Below are 25,252 nucleotides of genomic sequence, written 5' to 3'. Positions count from 1 at the left end.
AAGGGATCTGGTCAGGGCCCCACAGCTGGGCAGTATCTGAGGCCAGATTTTAACCCAGGACAGCATGTCTGTAGGCCTGGCTCTCAGTTTGCTGAGCCACCCATTTGCCTCCCCAAAGTTGAATCTTTGGGCTGAATCTTTCTTCTGGCATGCAGGTGAAATCAATGAAATTACCAGAACAGTCAAAAGGTATCCTTTTAAATAGTCCATTGCTTAAAAGTCTGTTTGAAAAGTCTGTTTCTTCTCCTCTCCCTTTTCTCTTTCCCCTGATGTGATCCCTCCTCCTGCCCCAGTCCATGTGGAGCCCAGGCCAACCACATGGAGTCAATACCCCCATCCACTCGGAGGCTTAGCCTAAGGGAAAATTACTTGTACTCCTTTCCCTCTCATCTCTCCCCTCCGCCCACATGGCCAATACCGTTACCAGCTGGTCGCAATGAGTCCTGAGTGATCTACTCCAAGGATCTGGGTGATGAGCCATCTCGTGTCACACTTGTGGGTCTGGGGCTGGGGTGATGAGCTATCTGGGTCTGAGGTCAGATGGGTGAGAGACAGACCTCAGGGGTGGGCAGGGCCGGGAGCTGGAGTGCAGACAAACAGGGCTGGGAGTTCAGGCACCAGGTGAGAGGCCAGGAGCAGAAGCAGGAGCCGGAGAGGGCCGCAGGCAGGAGCTGATCAAGATGGTTTTCTAAAAGGCAACTTGGAGATACGTGGCTTAAAAAAAATCATTATCTAGGCTAAAAAATTTGAGAAGTTCTCATCCAATCTAGTAGTCACCAAAAACTGTAACAGTTAAAATTTAGGGGAGACTGAGGCAGGTAGAAATTAGTTTCTCTCTGCAAGGAGTATTATATTTTATGAGGTTTATTAAAGGTTGATAATTTAAGAATATACAAGAAAAAACATGTGCCTAGGCCAGAGGCCTAGACAAGACATCACCTACATTATGGAAAGAGCCACATCTGCCCCAAAACAGAAGTCCAAAAGAGACACAAAAGCCTTTGCAATCAGATTAAATCCCTTTTCTATCTTGGCCCACCTGAAAATTTCTGTGAGATTACAAAGCATTTTGGGGAAGTGGAACAAAGGCTTGTGAGCATTGTAGTCTTGTATTCGAGTCTATTTTTTATATAACCCTGGCTTCTTGAAGTCCAGGCCACGGAAACAAAAACTCTTGATGGTCCTGCCAAGCTAGAAAGGCCTCAAATCCAAGCCCAGGTGCTGCATTAAGGGGTCTGATATCCCCTGTACAGCTTGTCTCAGCACAGAAAGATTGAGCACCAGGGGCTTTGGCTCCATGTGAATGTTTTTGTCAGCCACAGAAACTGAAGATGAACTTTTCCTAAGGCCTGGAGGAGTTGAGGTCTGCACCAGAAAATCGGGTGTCTTTGCCATTGAAATCACAGGTTCTTGGTCTCTGGCCTCCAGCCTTGCCAAGGTCTTAAACAGGTCACTTCCAAACCAGGTATTTGGTTGTAAGGTAAGAAAAAGAACCAAACAGTCATTTTCTCTCTATTTTCTGCACAGCGCCACTGTCCAAACCTACCATCAGCACCTCCAACATTGCCCCAGTGGAGAACAAGGACTTCTCAATGACATGCCAGGCTACGGGTCAAATTCACACTTACCGGTGGTTCATAAACCAAAGTGCCCCATCTGGTAGCAGGCTACAACTGTCCCCGGATAAGAGGACATTCACTATCCGCAGTGTCACAAGAAGGGAAAACAAAGGGCCGTATGTGTGTGAAATCAAGAACCCATTTTATAGCAATAGGAGTGATCCCTTAACACTGAATGTTACCTGTGAGTAAATTTGTTCTTTCTATATGGTGCATGCTAATAGCCTGGTGCTGTGTTCCCACAGGCCAGGCTAATTCAGTCACTTCTATGAGTGCTAAATATGTAGGCTCTGAGGTTTCCAACCCTCTTAACTTTTCAGGAGCCCAGATTGGCCTTGTCATGTGTTGTGGTGGAGGGTGGCCATCCAGGGTGCTGAACTGGAAGAAAGCCCTAAAATCTTCCAAGTTCAGATTCAAACAAGAAAGGTAGAGAATGAGTTGTTAATTAAAATTCTCAGCTCAAGGGAGGATCAGGGAGACAAAGAGGTTCCTGGTGATGGGTTACAGACTAGGAGATGCCCTTCTTTCTTTCATAATCTCAATATGGAATCCTTCTTTTTCCTCCAGATGGACCAGATACCCCCGTAATCGTCCCTACAATTGATGAGTACCCTATTGGGGCAAATATTACATTGCTTTGTTCTGCTGTATCTAACCCACCAGCCCAATTTAATTGGTTATACAATGGACAACAGGTCAGCAACTCAGCCACATTCTCTACTATAACATTCCTGAGTCAGTCTGGAACCTATACCTGTCATGCATCTAATTCATTCACTGGCTTGCAGGCCACCAAAGACATGAATATTACAATCTATGGTAAGTAGCTGAATTGGACCCCCAACTTTGTGTTTGGCTCTCTCCTTCCCTGGCATGAGAGAAACAGAGATAAGTAACATTCTGCCCTCCTGGTCACATGACATGATGTGTTGTGGTAGAAGGAGCCCTGAGCTCAGAATTGTAAAACTTGGGTAGAATCCTTCCTTTCCTGTCTACTTTCTGTGTAATAAATGTGTCTCTTCCTTTCACAACCTCAGTTTCTTCATCTGGAAAAATGGATAATCTTTTGCTCTCTATATAATAGAATTCTTTGTGGAGAATGTCCTTTATACATGGTAGGTGCAAAAAGCATGTGAGTTGTCATCGTCATTCATGTTATTGATATTATATTATTCTCTTCTGTCCCAGTAACATACAACCTTCTTTGTCTCCCAACTTCTAGGACTGCAGCTTCAATGACTGCCCCATACTCTTTCCTGTGGTCTTTCATTTAGTCCATTTCCCTATGTGCTGTGGACCCACAGAGTGTTTCTAGTCTTGGTTAGAATATAATGTATTGTCATGGCAGGGATATTCTGGAGATGGAAAGGAAAATTTAAACTTTGCTTCCTTTCACACACAGAGATTCACGATTGCACCTATATTTTTCCTCTTTGTGGCATAAAATGTCACATGGAAGCATGATTGCTATTAAACATGGTTATTATTCATGTAAAGGGAAGATTGGCTTTAGCATCCAGTGGCTTTTCCACAGTAGAATCCCTGCTGCCCCATTAATTCACTGGTCTGGCTCTCCTATGAACAGATAAACAGACTTTCCACCCCCTCCCCCAAATTATTTGTAGCAGAACCATAGAGAGATCATCTCTGACCTTAGTTTCTTTTTATTTCATGCAGCTTTATGGTTACAAATCTTAGGGGCATTCCAACTTCCTGTCCCTGCCTCTGGGGACTTTCTGTGAATGGAGAATAGGGGGAAGAGATAGAATTGTGAAGTGGGAAAGTGACCTAGGGAAAGTCTGACTCCAACAGTATATATTGTAGAGAAGGGATGACTTTTTGTTGGCCTAAATCTGTCCATAAGGATCCCCAAAGCCCACATTTTAATTCAGCATTTAAATTGTCTATATGTTCCTGTATTTTCTTTTGTTAACTAATTCCCAATTACCCTTTAATCTGTTTCACACTGAACTTGGGAGTGTTGTAGGCTATGTGTTTCATATTCTAAATGACCTTTTTATTAATTTATTTTTCCAATTAACTAAAATCTATTTTCTATCCCCTTTCTCACCCATCCCACTAAAGAAAAAGAAAATCCTTGTGAAAAATATGAACAATAAATAAAATCTAATTCCCATGCTCAAAAAATATCTGTTGCCACATACAGCCTTAGTCCATCCCATTTCTGAAGTGAGGCAGCTGTTTTCTTAGGAAGTCTGCAGCTTTTTGTAGGAAGGGAGAAACTAATTTCATCATGGGTCTTCTGAAATCCTGGTTGGTCACTGTACTGATCAGAGGTCCCAACTTTTTCAGTTATTTATTTTGAGAACATTGTTGTTATTGTGTAAATTACCCTCTTGTTTCTACTCACTTCATTCTGTATCAGTTCATACAAATCTTCTGATGTTTCTGTTCTTGAACTCATTCTGTTCAAATGTTCCTATTAGTGACTTGGAGCAAATGAAATAATACGTGTAAAGAACTTTGTAAATGGTGACCATTATTGTTCTACTGATTCTAGAGACAGATCAAAAGCATGAATTTCAAACTTGAAAGAAAAGAGAGAAAAGAAAAAATTGGGTGGAGAGGGATGGTGGAAGCAGATAGCATGCAGAAATAGCTCAGCAAGCTGGCACAGTAGATGGCATGTGATAAGATGAATGTTATTAGGGATTGATATCAGGTTCTATCTTTGAGTACAAAAGTGCAAAGCATAAATAAGCATCTGCCTTGATGGGGCAATGACTGGTCACCATGCCACAGGAAAAGAGTTGAAGTAGTGAGTTGATTTAAAAAAGGGGAAATTGGAGACAGACTTTTATGCCATGTTAGATAGGATAAAGAGACCTTGGGGATGTCTGAGAGGACCACAAACTTAATATCCATCGGTAGCATAACAGGGCGGTTGAAAAACCTAGTGGCTAGCTGATCTCAGATTTGTCACCTTCCTGACCAGTCGCACTTGGCTTTACTGGATACAAGTTGGAGGGTTACTCTTCCTCACCCTCAGCTTCTCAACAGGGACCCAGGGACAGAGTGCAAGCTCTACCAAAATAATAGAAAAAGGTCAAAGGAGTTGAAATGTTTCTAACTCAATCATTCCATTTTAGAATTTAATCCTAAAACAGCTAGACAAGGATGGCCCAAGAAGACAGTCTGGTGAGCTTACTGAATGTACCCCAGAAGTTGTTCTGGGACACACACTTCTCTCAGTGGCAATGTCTCTGCCTGCCAACTAGAGATAAGAAAAGGGCTTTCCTTGGGCCATGAAGGCTCAGGGAAAATTAGTCCCCATTGGCTTAGCCTCCTAGAATAGGACCATATATGAGTTTAAGAAGATAACCTTCGAGGACTTCCGGTTAAGATGGCGGCTTAGAGAAAGCTGAAGTTCAGATCTCCAGAAAACCCTTCCAGACCGATCTCAAACTAGAAGCTCCTAAGGCGCCGAAATTCAAAACGATCAACAGCACAGACCCTGGGAACCCTCCTCCTGGACCTGGACCCGGTTCAAAAGGTACGGCTCCCCTTAAAAGCCAGAACCCGAGATCCCTCAGACCTCAGGGGTAGGAGCGCAGAGTCCAAGGTTCCCGGAAGCGGCAGCCGCGCCGGGCTCAGAGAGCAGGGTCTGAGGAACAACAACCCTCAGGGTCTTCTACCCAAGTCCCAGTCCGGGTGAAAGTTACTGCCTGGGGCTCCGCTGCAGAGAGCCGGTTGGTCCGGGTGAAAGTTACTGCCTGGGGCCTCCGCTGCAGAGAGCTGGTCAAAACAACAGCAACCCTCAGGGCGGGCAAGACAGCTTCACGGGCTGGATCCTGCTATCCAAGTCTCAGTGAAAGTCTGTGCTCTCGGAGCTTGGGGAAGCGGCAGCCCATCCCCACGCAGGCCGACGAAACAGCCTCACGGCCAGGGATTCTGAAGGCAACTTCCGGAAATCGAGCCAGGGGGAGAGTGTGGCCTCGTGGTCCGACCCTTCCATTCCAGTTCCAGTGAGGCATATTCAGTTTAACCCAGGGAACGCTCATAGAACCAACATCTGCCCAGGACTAAAGCCTCTGATCACCAGAAAAAGACAAGAAAAGCCAATCCTCCACGTTCAGAGATGACAAACTCCACAGAAACACAGAAGCCCCAAAATACCAAGAAAAATAAGAAGAAAGGGGCGACTCTGGACACATTCTATGGAGCCAAAATACAAAATACAGAGCAGATAGAAGAAGATATACAAGAAAATTCTCCAAAATCTTCCAAAGGAAATAGAAACTCTCCACAAACACATGAAGAATTTGAATCAGAAAGGACCAAAAAGATGGAAGCCCTCTGGGAGGAAAAGTGGGAAATGATGCAAAAGAAATTCACGCATCTACAAAACCAGTTTGACCAAACTGTAAAAGAAAACCAGGCTTTAAAGCAAGAACTAATAAAGCAAAGCCAAAACACCAAGAAATTAGAAGAGAACATAAAATATCTCACCAACAAGGTGACAGATCTGGAAAACAGGGGGAGAAGAGAAAATTTAAGAATAATTGGACTCCCAGAAAAGCCAGAAATAAACACCAAACTGGACATGGTGATACAAGATATAATCAAAGAAAATTGCCCAGAGATTCTAGAACAAGGGGGCAATACAGCCACTGACAGAGCTCACAGAACACCTTCTACACTAAACCCCCAAAAGACAACTCCCAGGAATGTAATTGCCAAATTCCAAAGCTATCAAACAAAAGAAAAAATCCTACAGGAAGCCAGAAAAAGACAATTTAGATATAAAGGAATGCCAATCAGGGTCACACAAGACCTTGCAAGTTCTACGCTGAATGATCGTAAGGCATGGAACATGATCTTCAGAAAGGCAAGAGAGCTGGGTCTCCAACCAAGAATCAGCTACCCAGCAAAACTGACTATATACTTCCAAGGGAAAGTATGGGCATTCAACAAAATAGAAGACTTCCAACTTTTTGCAAAGAAAAGACCAGAGCTCTGTGGAAAGTTTGATACCGAAAATCAAAGAGCAAGGAATACCTGAAAAGGTAAATATTAAGGAAAGGGGAAAAATGTTATCTTCTTTTACTCAAACTCTCTTCTATAAGGACTACATTTATATCAACCTATGTATACTAATATGCGGGGAAAATGTAATGTATAAATAGGGGGTAAAGAAAGACCAAATAGAATAATGGTTCTCACACAAAGATTCACAGGGGAAGGGGAGGGGAAGAAAACTCCTATAAGAAGGAGAGGAAGAGAGGGGGGGGGGTTTACTTAAACCTCAATCTCAGGGAAATCAACTCTGAGAGGGAAAAACATCCAGATCCATTGGGATCTTGAATTCTATCTTACCCAACAAGGGTAAGGAGAAGGGAAAACCAAGGGGGGGAGGGGGAGAGGGAGAACAAAAAGGGAGGGAAAGAGAGGGGGGAGGGGGAGGGAACAAAAAGGGAGGGACTAAAAAGGGAAACATCAAGGGAGGGGACAAGGGGGACTGATTCAAAGTAAATCACTGGACTAAAAGGTAGAGCCGAAGAAGAAAAGGTTAGAATTAGGGAAGGCAACCAAAATGCCAGGGAGTCCACAAATGACAATCATAACTTTGAACGTGAATGGGATGAACTCACCCATAAAACGTAGATGAATAGCTGAATGGATTAGAATCCAAAACCCTACCATATGTTGTCTTCAAGAAACACACATGAGGCGGGTTGACACCCACAAGGTCAGAATTAAAGGATGGAGTAAGACCTTCTGGGCCTCAACTGATAGAAAGAAGGCAGGAGTGGTAATCATGATATCTGATAAAGCCAATGCAAAAATAGACCTGATCAAAAGGGATAGGGAAGGTAATTATATTTTGTTAAAAGGGACTCTAGACAATGAGGAAATATCATTAATCAACATGTATGCACCAAATAATATAGCACCCAAATTTCTAATGGAGAAACTAGGAGAATTGAAGGAAGAAATAGACAATAAAACCATACTAGTGGGAGACTTAAACCAACCATTATCAAATTTAGATAAATCAAATCAAAAAATAAATAAGAAAGAGGTAAAAGAAGTGAATGAAATCTTAGAAAAATTAGAATTAATAGACATATGGAGAAAAATAAATAGGGATAAAAAGGAATACACCTTCTTCTCAGCACCACATGGCACATTCACAAAAATTGACCATACATTAGGTCACAGAAACATAGCACACAAATGCAAAAAAGCAGATATAATGAATGCAGCCTTCTCAGATCACAAGGCAATAAAAATAATGATTAGTAATGGTACATGGAAAACCAAATCTAAAACCAATTGGAAATTAAACAATATGATACTCCAAAACCGTTTAGCTAAAGAAGAAATCATAGAAACAATTAATAATTTCATCAAGGAAAATGACAATGGCGAAACATCCTTTCAAACCTTTTGGGATGCAGCCAAAGCGGTAATCAGAGGCAAATTCATATCCCTGAAAGCTCATATTAACAAACAAGGGAGAGCAGAGATCAATCAATTGGAAATGCAATTGAAAAAACTCGAAAGCGATCAAATTAAAAACCCCCAGCAGAAAACCAAATTAGAAATCCTAAAAATTAAGGGAGAAATTAATAAAATCGAAAGTGATAGAACTATTGATTTAATAAATAAGACAAGAAGCTGGTACTTTAAAAAAACAAACAAAATAGACAAAGTACTGGTCAATCTAATTAAAAAAAGGAAGGAAGAAAAGCAAATTCACAGCATTAAAGATGAAAAGGGGGACAGCACCTCCAATGAGGAGGAAATTAAGGCAATCATTAGAAATTACTTTGCCCAATTATATGGCAATAAATACACCAATTTAGGAGAAATGGATGAATATATACAAAAATACAAACTGCCTAGACTAACAGAAGAGGAAATAGAATTCTTAAATAATCCCATATCAGAAATTGAAATCCATCAAGCCATCAAAGAACTTCCTAAGAAAAAATCCCCAGGGCCTGATGGATTCACCTGTGAATTCTATCAAACATTCAGAGAACAGTTAACCCCAATACTATACAAACTATTTGACATAATAAGCAAAGAGGGAGTTCTACCAAACTCCTTTTACGACACAAACATGGTACTGATTCCAAAACCAGGCAGGTCAAAAACAGAAAAAGAAAACTATAGACCAATCTCCCTAATGAATATAGATGCAAAAATTTTAAATAGGATACTAGCAAAAAGACTCCAGCAAGTGATCAGAAGGATCATTCACCATGATCAAGTAGGATTCATACCAGGGATGCAGGGCTGGTTCAACATTAGGAAAACCATCCACATAATTGACCACATCAACAAGCAAACTAGCAAGAACCACATGATTATCTCAATAGATGCAGAAAAAGCCTTTGATAAAATACAACACCCATTCCTATTAAAAACACTAGAAAGCATAGGAATAGAAGGGTCATTCCTAAAAATAATAAACAGTATATATCTAAAACCAACAGCTAATATCATCTGCAATGGGGATAAACTAGATGCATTCCCAATAAGATCAGGAGTGAAACAAGGATGCCCATTATCACCTCTACTATTTGACATTGTACTAGGAACACTAGCAGTAGCAATTAGAGAAGATAAAGAAATTGAAGGCATCAGAATAGGCAAGGAGGAGACCAACTTATCACTCTTTGCGGATGACATGATGGTCTACTTAAAGAATGCTAGAGATTCAACCAAAAAGCTAATTGAAATAATCAACAACTTTAGCAAAGTTGCAGGATACAAAATAAACCCACATAAATCATCAGCTTTTCTATATATCTCCAACACAGCTCAGCAGCAAGAACTAGAAAGAGAAATCCCATTCAAAATCACCTTAGACAAAATAAAATACCTAGGAATCTATCTCCCAAGACAAACACAGGAACTATATGAACACAACTACAAAACACTCGCCACACAACTAAAACTAGACTTGAACAATTGGAAAAACATTAACTGCTCATGGATAGGACGAGCCAATATAATAAAAATGACCATCCTACCCAAACTTATTTATCTATTTAGTGCCATACCCATTGAACTACCAAAATACTTCTTCACTGATTTAGAAAAAACCATAACAAAGTTCATTTGGAAGAACAAAAGATCAAGGATATCCAGGGAAATAATGAAAAAAAACACATATGATGGGGGCATTGCAGTCCCAGACCTCAAACTATATTACAAAGCAGCAGTCATCAAAACAATTTGGTACTGGCTAAGAAACAGAAAGGAAGATCAGTGGAATAGACTGGGGGAAAACGACCTCAGCAAGACAGTATACGATAAACCCAAAGAGCCCAGCTTTTGGGACAAAAATCCACTATTCGATAAAAACTGCTGGGAAAATTGGAAGACAGTGTGGGAGAGACTAGGAATAGATCAACACCTCACACCCTACACCAAGATAAATTCAAAATGGGTGAGTGACTTAAACATAAAGAAGGAAACCATAAGTAAATTGGGTAAACACAGAATAGTATACATGTCAGACCTTTGGGAGGGGAAAGGCTTTAAAACCAAGCAAGATATAGAAAGAATCACAAAATGTAAAATAAATAATTTTGACTACATCAAACTAAAAAGCTTTTGTACAAACAAAACCAATATAACTAAAATCAGAAGGGAAACAACAAATTGGGAAAAAATCTTCATAGAAACCTCTGACAAAGGTTTAATTACTCATATTTATAATGAGCTAAATCAATTGTACAAAAAATCAAGCCATTCTCCAATTGATAAATGGGCAAGGGAAATGGATAGGCAGTTCTCAGATAAAGAAATCAAAACTATTAACAAGCACATGAAGAAGTGTTCTACATCTCTTATAATCAGAGAGATGCAAATCAAAACAACTCTGAGGTATCACCTCACACCTAGCAGATTGGCTAACATAACAGCAAAGGAAAGTAATGAATGCTGGAGGGGATGTGGCAAAGTAGGGACATTAATTCATTGCTGGTGGAGTTGTGAACTGATCCAACCATTCTGGAGGGCAATTTGGAACTATGCCCAAAGGGCGACAAAGGAATATCTACCCTTTGACCCAGCCATAGCACTGCTGGGTCTGTACCCCAAAGAGATAATGGACACAAAGACTTGTACAAAAATATTCATAGCTGCGCTCTTTGTGGTGGCCCAAAACTGGAAAACGAGGGGATGCCCATCAATTGGGGAATGGCTGAACAAACTGTGGTATATGTTGGTGATGGAATACTATTGTGCTCAAAGGAATAATAAAGTGGAGAAGTTCCATGGAGACTGGAACAACCTCCAGGAAGTGATGCAGAGCGAGAGGAGCAGAACCAGGAGAACATTGTACACAGAGACTAATACACTGTGGTATAATCGAACGTAATGGACTTCTCCATTAGGGGCGGTGTAATGTCCCTGAACAACTTTCAGGGATCCAGGAGAAAAAAAACACCATTCATAAGCAAAGGATAAACTATGGGAGTGGAAACACCGAGAAAAAGCAACTGCCTGAATACAGAGGTTGAGGGGACATGACAGAGGATAGACTTTAAATGAACACTCTAATGCAAATACTATCAACAAAGCAATGGGTTCAAATCAAGAAAACATCTAATGCCCAGTGGACTTACGCGTCGGCTATGGGGGGTGGGGGGGAGGAAAAGAAAATGATCTATGTCTTTAACGAATAATGCTTGGAAATGATCAAATAAAATATATTTTAAAAAAAAATTGGGAAATTATAACATTTACCTCCCAGAGTTGTTGTTTGATTCAAATGAGATCACTTGGAAACTTTAAAACACTATGTAAATGCTAACTATTATATTATCATCATCATAATCATTAAATTCTTTTTATTTCTATCAAAAAAAAAAAGAAGATAACCTTCAACATTCTCATTCTTATCTTGTAGGGCAGGAAAGTCCTAAGGAAAGGGGAGAACCCAAAGCAGGGAATTCCAGAATCTTCAGTAAAGGGTATGAACTGCTTCCTGCAGGCAAAACACAGTCATTGGCATGAGAGATGTTATTGTGGGTTAAAAAATCTCTAGACTTGAATCAGGTCTCTCCTGACTCCCAGGCTGAGGCTCTTCCTTTTGTAACCTGCTACTAACTGATCTATTCCCACTCTCTGCCTTTCCTTTTCTTTCCTCTTTAGTGTTAAAAAAATGTTTTCCTTTCTGAGCACACTCCCCCTGTGGCCTGTCCCTAGTCCATCCTCTCCAGCCACCACCAATATCCTCAACAAGAGGTAAGTAACCCTGGCTTCTTGAAGTCCAGGCCAAGGAAACATAAACTCTTGGTGGTCCTGCCAAGCTAGAAAGGCCTCAAATCCAAGTAAAGGTGGTATATGAAAGGCTATGTCATCCCCTGACCAGCTTGCCTCAGCCCAGCAAGACTGAGCACCCGGGGCTTGGGCTCCATGTGAATTTCTTTGTCAGCCACAGGAACGGAAGCTGAACTTTTCCTAAGGCCTGGAGGAGTTGAGATCTGCACCAGAGAAAGGGGTGTCTTTGTCTTTGCCATTGAAATCACAGGTTCTTGGTCTCTGGCCTCCAGGCTTGCCAAGGTCTTAGACAGGCCACTTCCAAACCACTTATTTGGTTATAAGGTAAGAAAAAGAACCAACACAGTCATTTTCTGTCTATTTTCTGCATAGGGCCACTGTCCAGACCTATCATCAACAGCCCCAACAGGATCCCAGTGGAGAACATTGACACTGTCTCATTGACCTGCAACGCTACGGGTCAAGTTCGCACTTACCAGTGGTTCATAAACAATCGTGCCCCAACTGATAACAGGATACAGCTGACCAGAGATAAGAGGACACTCACTGTAGGCAGTCTCACAAGGGAACATGAAGGATCCTATGTGTGTGAAATCAAGAACCCATTTTATAGCAATAGGAGTGATCCATTCAAACTGAATGTTTACTGTGAGTAAATTTGTTCTTTCTATATGGTACATGCTTATAGCCTGGTGGTGTGTTCCCAGAGGCAAGGCTAATTCAGTCCCTTCTCTGAGAGCTAAAGATGTAGGCTCGGATGTTCCCAAACCCCTTCATCTTTAGGGAGCCCAGATTTGCCTTGTCATGCTTTCTGGTGGAGGATAGCCAGCCAGGATGTTGAACTGGAGAAAACCTTAAGATCTTCCATGTTCAAATCCAAAATCATAAATTAGAGGATGAGCTGTGAATTTCCCAGCTCAAATGGGGATCAGGGAGACACAATGGTCCCTGGTGATGGGTTATAGAATTTGAGACATCCCTTCTTTCTGCCATAATCTCAATATGGAATCCTTCTCTTTCCTCCAGATGGGCCAGATAATGCCACAATTCTACCTAAAGTCGATAGGTACCCTGTTGGGACAAATATTACCCTGAGCTGTTCTGCTAAATCTAAACCACCTGCCAAATTCATTTGGTTTCATAAAGGAAAAAAATGGAGGCCCTCAGCCAAACTCTCTCTTACTAATGTGTCCCTGAAGCATGCTGGAACCTATATCTGTCAGGCATTTAACTCACATACTGGCTTGAATAGCACCAAAGACAAGAATCTTACAATCTATATCGAAGAAAAGAATTTTACAGACTCTGAAGAAAAGAACGTTAAAATCAATGCTGAGTTTACAATGTATGGTGAGTAGCTGGATTATGTCTCCAACTTTGTGTTGGGCTCCCTCCTTCCCTGGCATGAGAGAAACAGAGATAAGTGACATTCTGCCCTCCTGGTCCCTTGGCACAATATGTTGTGGTAGAAGGAGCCCTGAGCTCAGAATTGTAAAACTTAAGTAGAACCCTTCCTTTCCTGTCTACTATTTGTGTAGTAAGTATATCTCCTTTCCCAGCCTCAGTTTCTTCATCTGAAAAAATGGATAATCTTTTTCTTTGCATATAATAGAATTCTATGTGGATAAAGTCCTTTTCACATGGCAGGTGCAAAAAGCATATGAGTTGTTGCCTTCACCCTTGTTATTGATATTGTATTATTCTCTTCTCTCCCAGTGACATACAACCTTCTTTGTCTCCCAACTTCCAGGACTGCAGCTTCAATGACTGCACCATACTCTTTCCTTCAGTCCATTTCCCTTTGTGCTGTGTACCCATAGGGTGTTTCCAATCTTGGTTGGAGTATAAGTTATAGTCATGCAGTGGGGCTGGCCTTAATCCCCTTTAGCAGGGAAATTCTGGAGTTGGAAAGGAGAATTTAAACTTTGTCTCCTTTTACACACAGAGGTTCACCATTGCATCTATATTTTTCCTCTTTGTGGCACAAAATGCCACATGAAAGTATGGCTGATATGAAACCTGGTTCTTATGTATGTAAAGGGAAGATTGGCTTTAGCATCCCACGGCTGGGTCCACAGTAGAATCACTGTTGCCCAATTAATTCACTGGCTCTCCTATGTACAGATGACAGACTCTCCATTCCCCTAATCACACTAGTGTGCAGCAGGACCATTGAAAGATCATCCCTGACCTTAGTTTCCTTTTATTTTGTGCAGCTTTATTGTTACAAACCATAGGGGTATCCCAACTTCCTGTCCCTGACTCTGGGGACTTTCTGAATGGAGAGTAGTGGGAAGAGATAGAATTGTGAAATAGGAAAGTGTCCTTGGGAAAGTCAGACACCAACAGTATATACCTTAGAGGATGGATGACTTTTTGTTGGCCAAAATCCCTAAAGCCTAAAGCCCACATTTTAATTTTTGATTTAAGATATCTGTGTATTACTGTATTATCTTTTGGTAAATATTTCCGAATTACTTTTTCATCCTGTTCAGCCTGGGGGTGTTCTGGGCAATATATTTCATACCTGTGGTTGAAATGAAGTGTTCCTTAATTCAAAATTTTCCAATTAACCAAAACCTATTTTCTGTCCTTCTCATCCATCCCACTAAAGAAAAAGAAAATCCTTGTGACATGTATGGACAATCAAGGAAATCTTATTTCCCATGCTCAAATAATATCTGTTGCAACATAAACACTGAATCCATCCCATTTCTGAAGTGAGGAAGCTGATTTCATAGGAAGTCTCCAGCTTTTGTAGGAAGGGAGAAACTTATATCATCCTGGGTCTTCTGCAGTTCTGGTTGGTCACTGCAGCGATCAGAGGTCCCAAGTCTTACAAAGTTGTTTGCTTTGGGAACATTGTTGTTATTGTATAAATTCCCCTCTTGGTTTTACTCACTCCATTCTGCATCAACTTATACAAATCTTTGGTAATTTTTCTGGGACAATATGGATGGTAGAAGCAGATAGGATCCAGAGGCAGTGCAGCAAGCTGTCACAGTAGATTAAATGTAGTAAGATGAATGTTATTGGGGATTGATATCAAGTCCTTCCCTTGAGTACAAAAAGTCCAAAACATAAATAAGTATTGGCCTTGATGGGGCAGAAACTGGTCACCCTGCCATAGGAAAACAGTTGAAATAAGGAGGGATAGTTGATTTAAAAAAAAAAAGGAAATTGGAGACAGACTTTTAATGCCATGGTAGATTGCAAAAGAGACGTTGGGGATGCCTGAGAGAACCACAAACTTAATATCAGTTGGCATGGTAACAGGGCAGTTGAAAACTTTTAGGGACTGATTAACCTAAAAGCTAACTTGCTGTCTGGAGTGAGCCAGGGAAGCAGGGGTCCTTCTGTGCTCCAGGAAGGCCAGGACACCCCTGGAACTGATGCTATATGCACTTCCAGGCACTGCAGGTTAAGATGGAGGTAGAGAATCCCTCATCCATGTGTCTAACTGTCACTGTCTCAATTAGCCAGGAAGGAAACCCGGAGCTCTCTTATACAGGCTATGGCAAGGGAGACCCCAGGAGGCTGGTGTAGCCATCATGAAAGAGCTGCCCTTTGCCAAGTGAGCAGAGACTCATCACCCAGGCTTGGCCACAAGGAGATTAGATTTTCTCAGGCTCACAAATTCATGATGTCTATTTAGTTAAGGCAGAAGGGCAGAGAAATATAGAGGGTGGAGGAAAACCTACAAATCACAGCTAAAGAAACATTCGAGCATCCTGTGGCAACTCACAGTTCTGGCTGAAGGAACTGATTGAGGGAGGATTGAGATCAAGCAGGAAAGAAGCCTTCTGAAGAACCTGCAGGGCCGTTGGGTGGAAGCAGGTCTGCATTTCTGTATATGGCCCCAGTGGGAAGAGCTAGGACTGGAGGGGCCAGGTTGTAGGGAAGCCAATGTCAGCACAGCCAAGGAAATCGCTCAGAAGCTGAGCTGTCCAGAGGGGGAAAGAGGCCACACAACTGACAGTCATGGATAAGCAGAGGCTGAATGACCACGGATCAGACATGCTGTGGTATCTGGGACCAGATGCCCTCTGCCAGCTCTGGTACTTTGTTGCTGAGACAGTGCTAGGCTGTTGGTCCACCTGGGTACCATCTCAGCCAAGACCACTTAGCCCTTAGAGAATGCTGTAAAATCTCTCCTGCAACAGAGTAAACCTATTATAGACTACCATGTCCTCAGCTGGCCAAAGAAAGGAAAAAAAAAAAGCTTGGCTAGAGGGGAGAAGGAAGGGATCAAGTGGCTACTTTGTGCCAGACACCATGCTAAGCTCTTTACAAATATCCTCTCCTTTTATCAGGGACAGTGGATAGGGTTAAAATGTTCTGGGACCCCAAGGAAACACAAGGTCCTCCCACCCCCAGTAGGGTACTGCTAATGTCCTAGGTTTCCCCATGAGACACCTACACTACGAAGCACCCCCAGGGGAGGTTTGTGGAAGGGATGCTGCCACCACCATCCAAAAGGGAAGACTGGGTGTGCCAGTGAAGCTCCTTGGGGGCCTGCAGGGTACCTCTTTGAAGCCATTTTGAGAAGGGAGAACCCAAATGAAAATGACTCTTTTCTGTCCTTCTGCCAATCAGAGGGAGACGACATCCCATCAAGAGAGACCTTGGGTTATGCTGAAGGGAGCCTGACCTCAGTTATGGGGTTTAGGGCATCCATTGGACTTTGTATGCATCACTCAGGCCCTGGGAGTCTCCCATTTTTCTCATCAGAAAATAAGGGGTATGTTAGATGATATTGATGTCCCGTCCAGATGGAGATCTAGGCTCCTCTGGTCTCTGCCAGCCCTAAGCCTTCAACACCTGTTCTGAGAAAGGCCCACAAGGATCATCAAGCAAAGAGGGAAAGAGCTCGGGTCCTGGAACAAGAAAAGTCATTCACTGTCTGACCACCCACATCAGCCTCTTTGGGCTTCATTTTGTAAGTAGAATGGGAGCATACTGCAAGGTGTCTCATGTTTGGAGATGAAATGGACTTAGAATGCAGCTATTCCAGCTCCCTCATTTTGCAGATGAGGAAACTGAGACCCAGAGGAGCTGAGTGTCCACATATGGAAGCAGTAACAAGGCCTTAGAAAAGAGAAATATGTATGCTAATCACTTCCAGAAACAATGGTTAGGGAGAAGCTATTTACATTTTGAAGTACTTGTTAAGAGGATAGGTGGTGAGCAGAGAATGATGGGAGCAGAAGGGCTTCTCTTTTGTGCCAGAGAGCCATCAGACACTCAGGCTGTCATTGTCCAGGAACGTCTTCTCAGAAGAAGGATGCTTTAATTACATACACAAAGTAAAATCCATAAAATTTCAAAGAAACCCAATTCTACTAAAATAAAGTTACCAGCCTTTGTTTTTACAAAATAAATTAATAGATATCAGATTAAAAATCACTGGATTCAAATGAGATGGGTGATAAGAGGCAGCAAGGAGCCAAAGTAGATAGGGAGGACACAGGGACTGGATTCAGGAATATCCAAGTTCTCATTTGGTCTCAGACACTTACTGTGTGATCCTGGCCAAGTCACTTAACCTCTGTCTGACTCTGTTTCCTGAACTCTTAAGTGGAAAGAATAAGATCCCCCACTCCCACAGTAATAACATAGTGCCTGGTAGTATTAGGAATCACAATAATGAGGATGATAATAATAAAAATAATAGCATTGGTGTAACACTTACCATATGCTGGGCATATAATAGATACCTAATGAATTCTTATTCGCTACTCTCCTCCCCATCTCAGTCTCTAGATTGTGTACCTCCTGGGAAATCTCTGGAGGTCGAATAGTCCAAGACACACAGCATTCCCTCCTCAGTGCTTTCTGCTCATCTGCCGTATTGTCACAGCTGTTGAACCATGAGGCATCCTTTTCCCGAGAATGTCAGCACCGACCCCTGGATGTCTGTAACAGAAATGTTTCCAGTTGGGCTTCTGGTGTTTTGTTTTTCCTGAAGAGGGGGCCTGGTGAAGAAGATATAGGCCAGTCACTCAGCCACCTCTCTCTCCTCTTTGACTTTCTGCAGGGAACCTGTTGAGTCCCAGCAAAATCAACAACACTGGTTTTGTCATAGAGAATGGCACCGCAATCTTGACGTGCAACACAGAGGGTTACGGTTTACCAGATGTTTGGTGGTACTACAAGAATAAGAGAATGGTCCTCAATGACAGGATGACTCTCTCTAACTTTTACCAGACCCTCACCATAACGCCTGCAAAGACAGAAGACAGTGGAGCCTATCGTTGTGAAATATGGGATCCATTCCTTGTCTATAGAAGTCCCTTATTCAACCTGGTTGTCTGCTGTGAGTGACTCTGAATCTCCTCCCTCTCCCAATCCTTTCTCTAACAATGACTAACATTTCATTTTTTCATTTTTTCATAGATGGACCAGAGAAAATCAAGATTTTTCCAAACTCTGTTAATGGACAGATTGAGGTCACATTAAAGGAGAATCTGACTTTAGGGTGTCAGGCTACTTCTGAACCACCGGCCCAGTATACATGGCAAATCAATGGTTCTTCTATAGCTGAAAATTCAGGAAATAATTACACGATCTACCGAGCATCTTGGGATCATGCAGGAACATATACGTGTATAGCAATAAACGACATGGTAAATGCAACAATCTCTAAAAACATCAGAGTCAGGGTGATTGGTAAGTCATCTCTCCCTTCCCTCAGAGCATAAGTTTCTTGGATTGGCCCCAGCAGGAGGCATTCAGGCCCCCTTAGGTGGGCAACTTTTCATGATGATTTGGGAAAAATCATGTTAAAAAAAGGAACCTGACTCTAGGCAATGTGGTCAGACTTATAGTGAATGCCAGTTCATTTCCTTCTATCTTGTCCTTGGTAGAAATGGAGACTGACCTCTTTTTCTCCTATAATAATCTTAGAAACAGTCATGTACACATTCAAGAACATCTTCATTTTGCCAACATTGTGCAGAGCACTGTGCTAGGCACTGAGGGAAATTAAAGGTGTGGCTGAGACTCCATTCTTACTTTCAAGGACCTTACGAGGTAGTAGAAGGATGGGCCTCCAATGCAGGTAATTGACACACAATATTATACAATATTACATATTCATATATTACATGATCCAGCATATTTAGATCATGGCTGCAAATAAAGTATTATTGGAAACCTTGGAAGAAATTCATTCTACTTGGAGGGTGGGTAGAAGAAACAATGTGAGATTTCAAAGAACAGCTATCACTTGATAAACTCTTCTAAAGGATGGGTTTTAAAAATGGGGAAGAATTCAATAGGCCAAAGGAGAGGAAAGGGAATATTCTACTTCTAAGAATACGTAGGCCAAGCCAAGATTCAGATGTGGGAAAATGTAGTGTTTGTCCACGTGCAGAAAATAGAGCAATGCAACCTGAGGAGACAGTGCATGGCCAGGAGAAGTATTACTGAGGGTGACCGCCATTTTGTGAAGGGACTTGAAGGCCAGGCTAAGAACACCAAGAAATAATTGGTAGATCATAGGAAGGCCCCAAAGTCTTATTAGCAGAGATTAAAGATGATCATACACATCTAGCTGGCATATGTCATTCATCAACACTGGGTAGACCAGTGAAACTAAACATGACACTAAAGGTCAGACTTTGGTTGAAAGTGACCATTATCACATTTCTGATTCATCTATGGCTGGGTCCAAACTACCCAGATGGGTAAAAATCTGAGGACTCTGAAGTTACTTTTTCCACTCCTGAATTCCAGGCAAAACCAGCCTCAGCTTCTAGCTGAGGTGCTGAGAATGTAGAATTTAGGTAAGGGAGCTGTGAGTAGGCTGGAGTAGGTATATAAGTACCTCTGTAGAATATAATCATTGAAAGACCAGGCATAGTAGCAGAAGGAAGAGTAGAAATCAGCTCTCCAACCCAGAACTCTAGCACAACCACTCCAATAAAGGTCTAGAAAGAGTAAAAGATCAAGTAGAAAAGAGGATTCTTTTCAACATGAGTCACTTGAGTCACAATGAGTCACTTTTCCAGCCCAGATCAGAGCATTTATAAAGATCAAAGTCTGGGACCATAAGTTAACCAGAAAAGTGACAAGAAAATGAGACTGAATGAGGAGTTGGGGAATACGTGATCTTGGATACCTCTGAGATGAGCCTGAAATGGTTTGGGGAGCAGGAAGAGGAGCCCACTGGCAGATATACAACCTAAGCTTTGGAATCAGTGCCTGCTAAGGAGGGAATTTGTGCAGAGGGATGAAAGCAGTTCTGGGCCTGAAGAGTGAACATCAAGATGGTGTTTTACCCCCTTTCTGAGTCTAAGGGTTGCAGCTAAGTAACCAGGGTAGAGAGCTTAGAACAAGGGGGGTCCTGAAATAGTAACAGTAATGATCCCACAAAATTTGGCAGCTATCACCATAAATGAGTGGGAATATTGGAATATAATACTCCAAAAGGCAAAAATATAGGCTTACAACCAAGAATAGTATACCCAACAAAACATGGGGAAATTGGTTGTTAATGAAACAGACTTATTTATAGAGGAACAGTGAGGAAAGAGAGGAAAAAAATATAAGATAGCAAGAGGAAAGAAATACACACTTTTTATAATTAGGATATAAAGTAGATTAACTCATACATAAATGTAAATTAGATTATTTTAGCCACAAAAGGGAAGATAATAACATAGATTAAAGGGAAAGTTAGATAGCATAGTGCTTAGAGGGCCAAGTTGATGGGGTCAACTGCTTGGAAGGCAGCTATGCTAAACCCTATACCACCAACTCTTGGAAATTGGGCTCATAGAGCCTGATTGCCTTTTTCAGCTCAGGAGGACTTAGGTTCAAGTGTGGCCTCAGATACTCCCTCATTGTGTGTCCCAAGTCAAGTCACTGTACCTCAATTATGTAGTCCTTATCACTCTTCTGCCTTGGAAACATCAATTAGTATCAATTTTAAACAGAAGGTAAAGTTTTGTGGGGGTTTTAAATTAGAAACATAAAGGGCTTGAGCAAAATCTATTATGCATCAGTTGTACTAAAAAAAGCAACAGGGTAGCAGCAATCTTGATTTGAGACAATCTAACAGCAAAAATGTATTAATTGTTTTTAAATAAGTGGAGAAACTATGTTTTGCTAAAAGGTACTATGTGAAATTTAACAAGAAAGACAGATTGAGGCAGGCTTCTCCAAACAAAGTTATTATTTACTAGTTGGGATCTATAAACCAATAAAGCAGGTCTCTTGACATCTCAAATATCCAAAAGACTCTAAATTGAGGATTCATTACAATTTTATAAGCATAGTACAAAGAACAAAAAACATATCATTGGTTATGGAACTGGCAACATCATACGACTGAGAACTCATGATGCTTACATTAAGAATAAGGCAGACAGCACACGTGGGACCAGGATCACCTCTCTCAGTCTCTAAGGAATGCTTTTGTGACTTTTCATGGTCCAGCTGCCTCTCGAGGTACTTGATATCAGACTGGAGCATCAGACTCAAAAGCACCTGGGCACAAACTAAGACCACCTGAAATTTAAAGGGATGAGGTTATGGTCAACTTAGTCTGATTCTTAAGGATGGCACCCTCATATATAATCTCATTTCAAAGAGTCTAAAGTTACATGACAAAAAAAGCTTCACTTTTCAGGAATGGTATGCAAGTGTTGCTGACATAACAATTAGAATTGTACTTCTAAAGCCAAGCTCTAAGTTACTCGTTAATTAACTGATTATGGGAGAATTATAACTTATACATCCAGGTTCAGAAAAGAAGGCTGAATTTTTTAACTTATTGGCTTCTCTCAGAGACAAAGAAGAAGCTTGGGTTGGTTACACAGAATACAGAATATGATCAGTGAATTGAAAAACTTACAGAGTATAATAAAATTTATAATGCAGGATTGAGCCATAGGATTAAACATAAAATACTAAGTCAACATTTGCTTCTTTCAGTACCAAAAACAATAAATTATTGTATCCATATAACAATGAATATGCACCATATGGTATAACAGTTCAATACTAAAGGAAAAATGAAACAAATTCTGTGACAGTAAAAGCACAATAACAAGGGACCTTAAGGGACCCTTTCAGACCTGGACAACAAACTATTGTCCTAAAAAAGAAAAAGAAGTTAAGAACTTCCATAGAATTTTATAAAAGTTGGATAAAATGGATCTCTGGTGATTATTGAATAGAAAATTCTAAAAGCCTGGTTTATTATTTCTCCTCTTATCCAGAGAAAGTGGCCCAGTTTCCATTAGCAACCCTTAACCCATCCTATAGCAAATGGTTATCATTATCATCAATAAACAAAACATGGACTAGGAACCAATACACAGTATTGATTCTAACATGGAAGGTAGAGATTTTTAAAAGAACAGCTCATGGAGCACTTGAAACACAAAGAGGAAAGATATGAAATAGAAGATTAGAGATAAGAAGACCAGTAAAGAGAATCTTCCAAAAATTTAGATGGAAAACAACAAGACTTGAATTTGGCCAGAGTAGTGGGGAAGAAGAGAATGGAAAGTTCATAGGATTTAAAGCTGAGGTTACTGTTACATATAGATGGTTCATCTAGCCCATATAACTTCATTTTCTAAATTGGAAAATTGATATCCAAAGAAGAAAAGGAACTTGCCAAGATCCCACACTTAGCAAGTGACAAGGACAGGATTTTAATCTACCTCTCCAGATTTCAAATGCAGAGTTCTTTCTGCTACAGTGCACTGCCTTTTAGGAATAGATGTGAGAAACTCATTTAAAGGTTTTTGCAATGAGAAATTTCACCATCAAAATGGCATTCAAGGAAGGTTGGACTGGGACAGCAATAAGAAGTATGAATCAGAAACGTGAGAGACTAGAGCCAGGAACACTGGTCAGAAAATTATTGCCATCTCTCCATACAACTAAAACTAGACTTGAGCAATTGGAAAAACATTAACTGCCCATGGGTAGGATGAGCCAATATAATAAAAATGACCATCCTACCCAAACTTATCTATCTATTTAGTTCAATATACCCATTGAATTTACAGAAATTTTCTTTACTGAATTAGAAAAAAACATAACAAAGTTCATTTGGAAGAACAAAGGATCAAGGCTATCTAAGGAAATAATGAAAAAAAATACAAAGGAAGGTGACCTTGCAGTCCCAAATCTCAAACTATACTATAAAACAGTGGTCATCAAAACAATTTGGTACTGGCTAAGGGACAGATAGGAGGATCAGTGGAATAAACTGTCACCTCAGCAAGACAGTGTATGACAAACCCAAAGACTCCAGTTTTGGGGACAAAAATCTACTATTTGACAAAAATTGCTGGGAAAACTGGAAGACCGTGTGGGAGAGATTAGGTTTGGATCAACACCTCACACCCTACACGAAGATAAACTCAGAATGGGTAAATGACTTGAACATAAAGAAGGAAACTATAAGTAAATTAGGTGAACACAGAATAGTATACATGTCAGACCTTTGGGAAGGGAAAGATTTTAAAACCAAGCAAGACATAGACAGAGTCACAAAATGTAAAATAAATAATTTTGATTACATCAAATTAAAAAGTTTTTGTACAAACAAAGCCAATGTAACCAAAATTAGAAGGGAAGCAACAAACTGGGAAACGATCTTCATAACAAAAACCTCTGACAAAGGTCTAATTTCTCAAATTTATAAAGAGCTAAATCAATTGTACAAAAAATCAAGCCATTCTCCAATTGATAAATGGGCAAGGGACATGAACAGGCAGTTCTCAGCCAAAGAAATCAAAACTATTAATAAGCACATGAAAAAGTGCTCTAAATCTCTGATAATCAGAAATATGCACATCAAAACAACTCTGAGGTATCACCTCACACCTAGCAGATTGGTTAACATGACAGCAAAGGAAAGTAATGAATGTTGGAGGGGATGTGGCAAAGTTGGGACATTAATTCATTTTTGGTGGATTTGTGAATTGATTCAACCATTCTGGAGGGCAATTTGAAACTATGCCCAAAGGGTGATAAAAGACTGTCTGCCCTTTGATCCAGCCATAGCACTGCTGGGTTTGTACCCCAAAGAGATAATAAGGAAAAAGTCTTGTACAAGAATATTCATAGCAGTGCTCTTTGTGGTGGCCAAAAATTGGAAAATGAGGGGATGCCCTTCAATTGGGGAATGACTGAACAAACTGTGGCATATGTTGGTGATGGAATACTATTGTGCTCAAAGGAATAATAAAGTGGAGGAATTCCATGGAAACTGGAACAACCTCCAGGAAGTGATGCAGAGTGAAAGGAGCAGAGTCAGGAGAACATTGTACACAGAGACTGATACACTGTGGTACAATCAAACATAATGGACTTCTCCATTAATGGCAATGCAATGTCCCTGAACAATCCACAGGGATCATGGAGAAAAAAAAACACTACCCTAAAACAGAGGACAAATGGTGGGAGTAAAAACACCAAGGAAAGGCAACAGCTTGACTACAGGGGTAGAGGGGATATGACAGAGGAGAGACTAAATGAACACCTTAATGAAAATACCAACAACATGGAAAAGAGTTCGGACTGAGGACGCCTGTGATACCCAGAGGAATCACGCATCGCCATTGGGAGGGGTGGTGGGAGGGGGGAGAAAAAGAAAATGATCTTTTTTTCTAATGAATGTTTGAAAATGACCAAATAAAATAATGTTTAAAAGAAAAAAAAAAGAAAATTATTGCCATAATTTAGAAGAGATGAGATGATCTGGAGTAAAAACTGAGAAAATGGGGAAGATATGAGAAATACTGTTCAGGTAGAATCAACACAAATAATGCAAACATTAGAGAAAATATCATAGCAATTGATTAGATATGAGGTTTGAAGGAAAAAGAAAGTCAAAGGGTATTCAATTTGAATCTGGGTGCCTGGAAGGTTAATGCTTCCATAAACAGAATAGAGAAGGGCAGAGGGTTCTGTGTGGGGAGAAAATCAGAAGTTCAGAGATTAAGTTTTATGTGTTTGCCCTATATTCCAGTGTCTCCAAGGGGATACCTGGGCTCTGAGGAACAATGGCCAAGTCAGCTTCATTAATCAATGAGAATTTTTTAAGTATTTATGGAGCGCCAGGCAAAGAACACAAGTGCTAGGCACTTTTTGTGTCTGGGACCACAAAAGAACCCTCACAGTTGCTTTTTCTCTTCTCTGTCCACAACAGAAAAGGAGGCTCATACACTCTCTGGAGGGGCCATTATTGGCCTTGTGATTGGATTCCTGGCTGTAGTGGTTCTCATCGGGGCTCTCGTCTATTTCCTGTTCATCAGAACATCTTCAGGGTAGATCAAAGTTTCTAATCTGGTTTAATTCTCTCATAGTCTGTCTCCCTGAATGGGGAAGAGAAACCAAAA

At 40.9% G+C, this 25,252-nt stretch overlaps 1 protein-coding gene across 1 annotated transcript in view; it reads left to right on the top strand.

Annotated features, from left to right (window-relative positions):
* LOC103092368 (uncharacterized) overlaps positions 1-25,252 on the top strand; it is a 1,666,349-nt gene that overhangs the window by 1,638,098 nt on the left and 2,999 nt on the right. Inside the window, exons 108-114 of the mRNA XM_056825346.1 lie at positions 1,528-1,803; positions 2,187-2,438; positions 12,258-12,533; positions 12,912-13,235; positions 17,923-18,201; positions 18,282-18,554; positions 25,063-25,180. Of these exons, the coding sequence (XP_056681324.1) occupies positions 1,528-1,803; positions 2,187-2,438; positions 12,258-12,533; positions 12,912-13,235; positions 17,923-18,201; positions 18,282-18,554; positions 25,063-25,180 (1,798 nt within the window). The remainder of the gene's footprint in view (positions 1-1,527; positions 1,804-2,186; positions 2,439-12,257; positions 12,534-12,911; positions 13,236-17,922; positions 18,202-18,281; positions 18,555-25,062; positions 25,181-25,252) is intronic.

Source organism: Monodelphis domestica, chromosome 4 (assembly GCF_027887165.1).
Source record: "Monodelphis domestica isolate mMonDom1 chromosome 4, mMonDom1.pri, whole genome shotgun sequence".
Classification (NCBI taxonomy): Eukaryota; Metazoa; Chordata; class Mammalia; order Didelphimorphia; family Didelphidae; genus Monodelphis; species Monodelphis domestica.
Note: the sequence above shows the minus strand (reverse complement) of the source record. Positions and strands in the feature narration are given on the sequence as shown.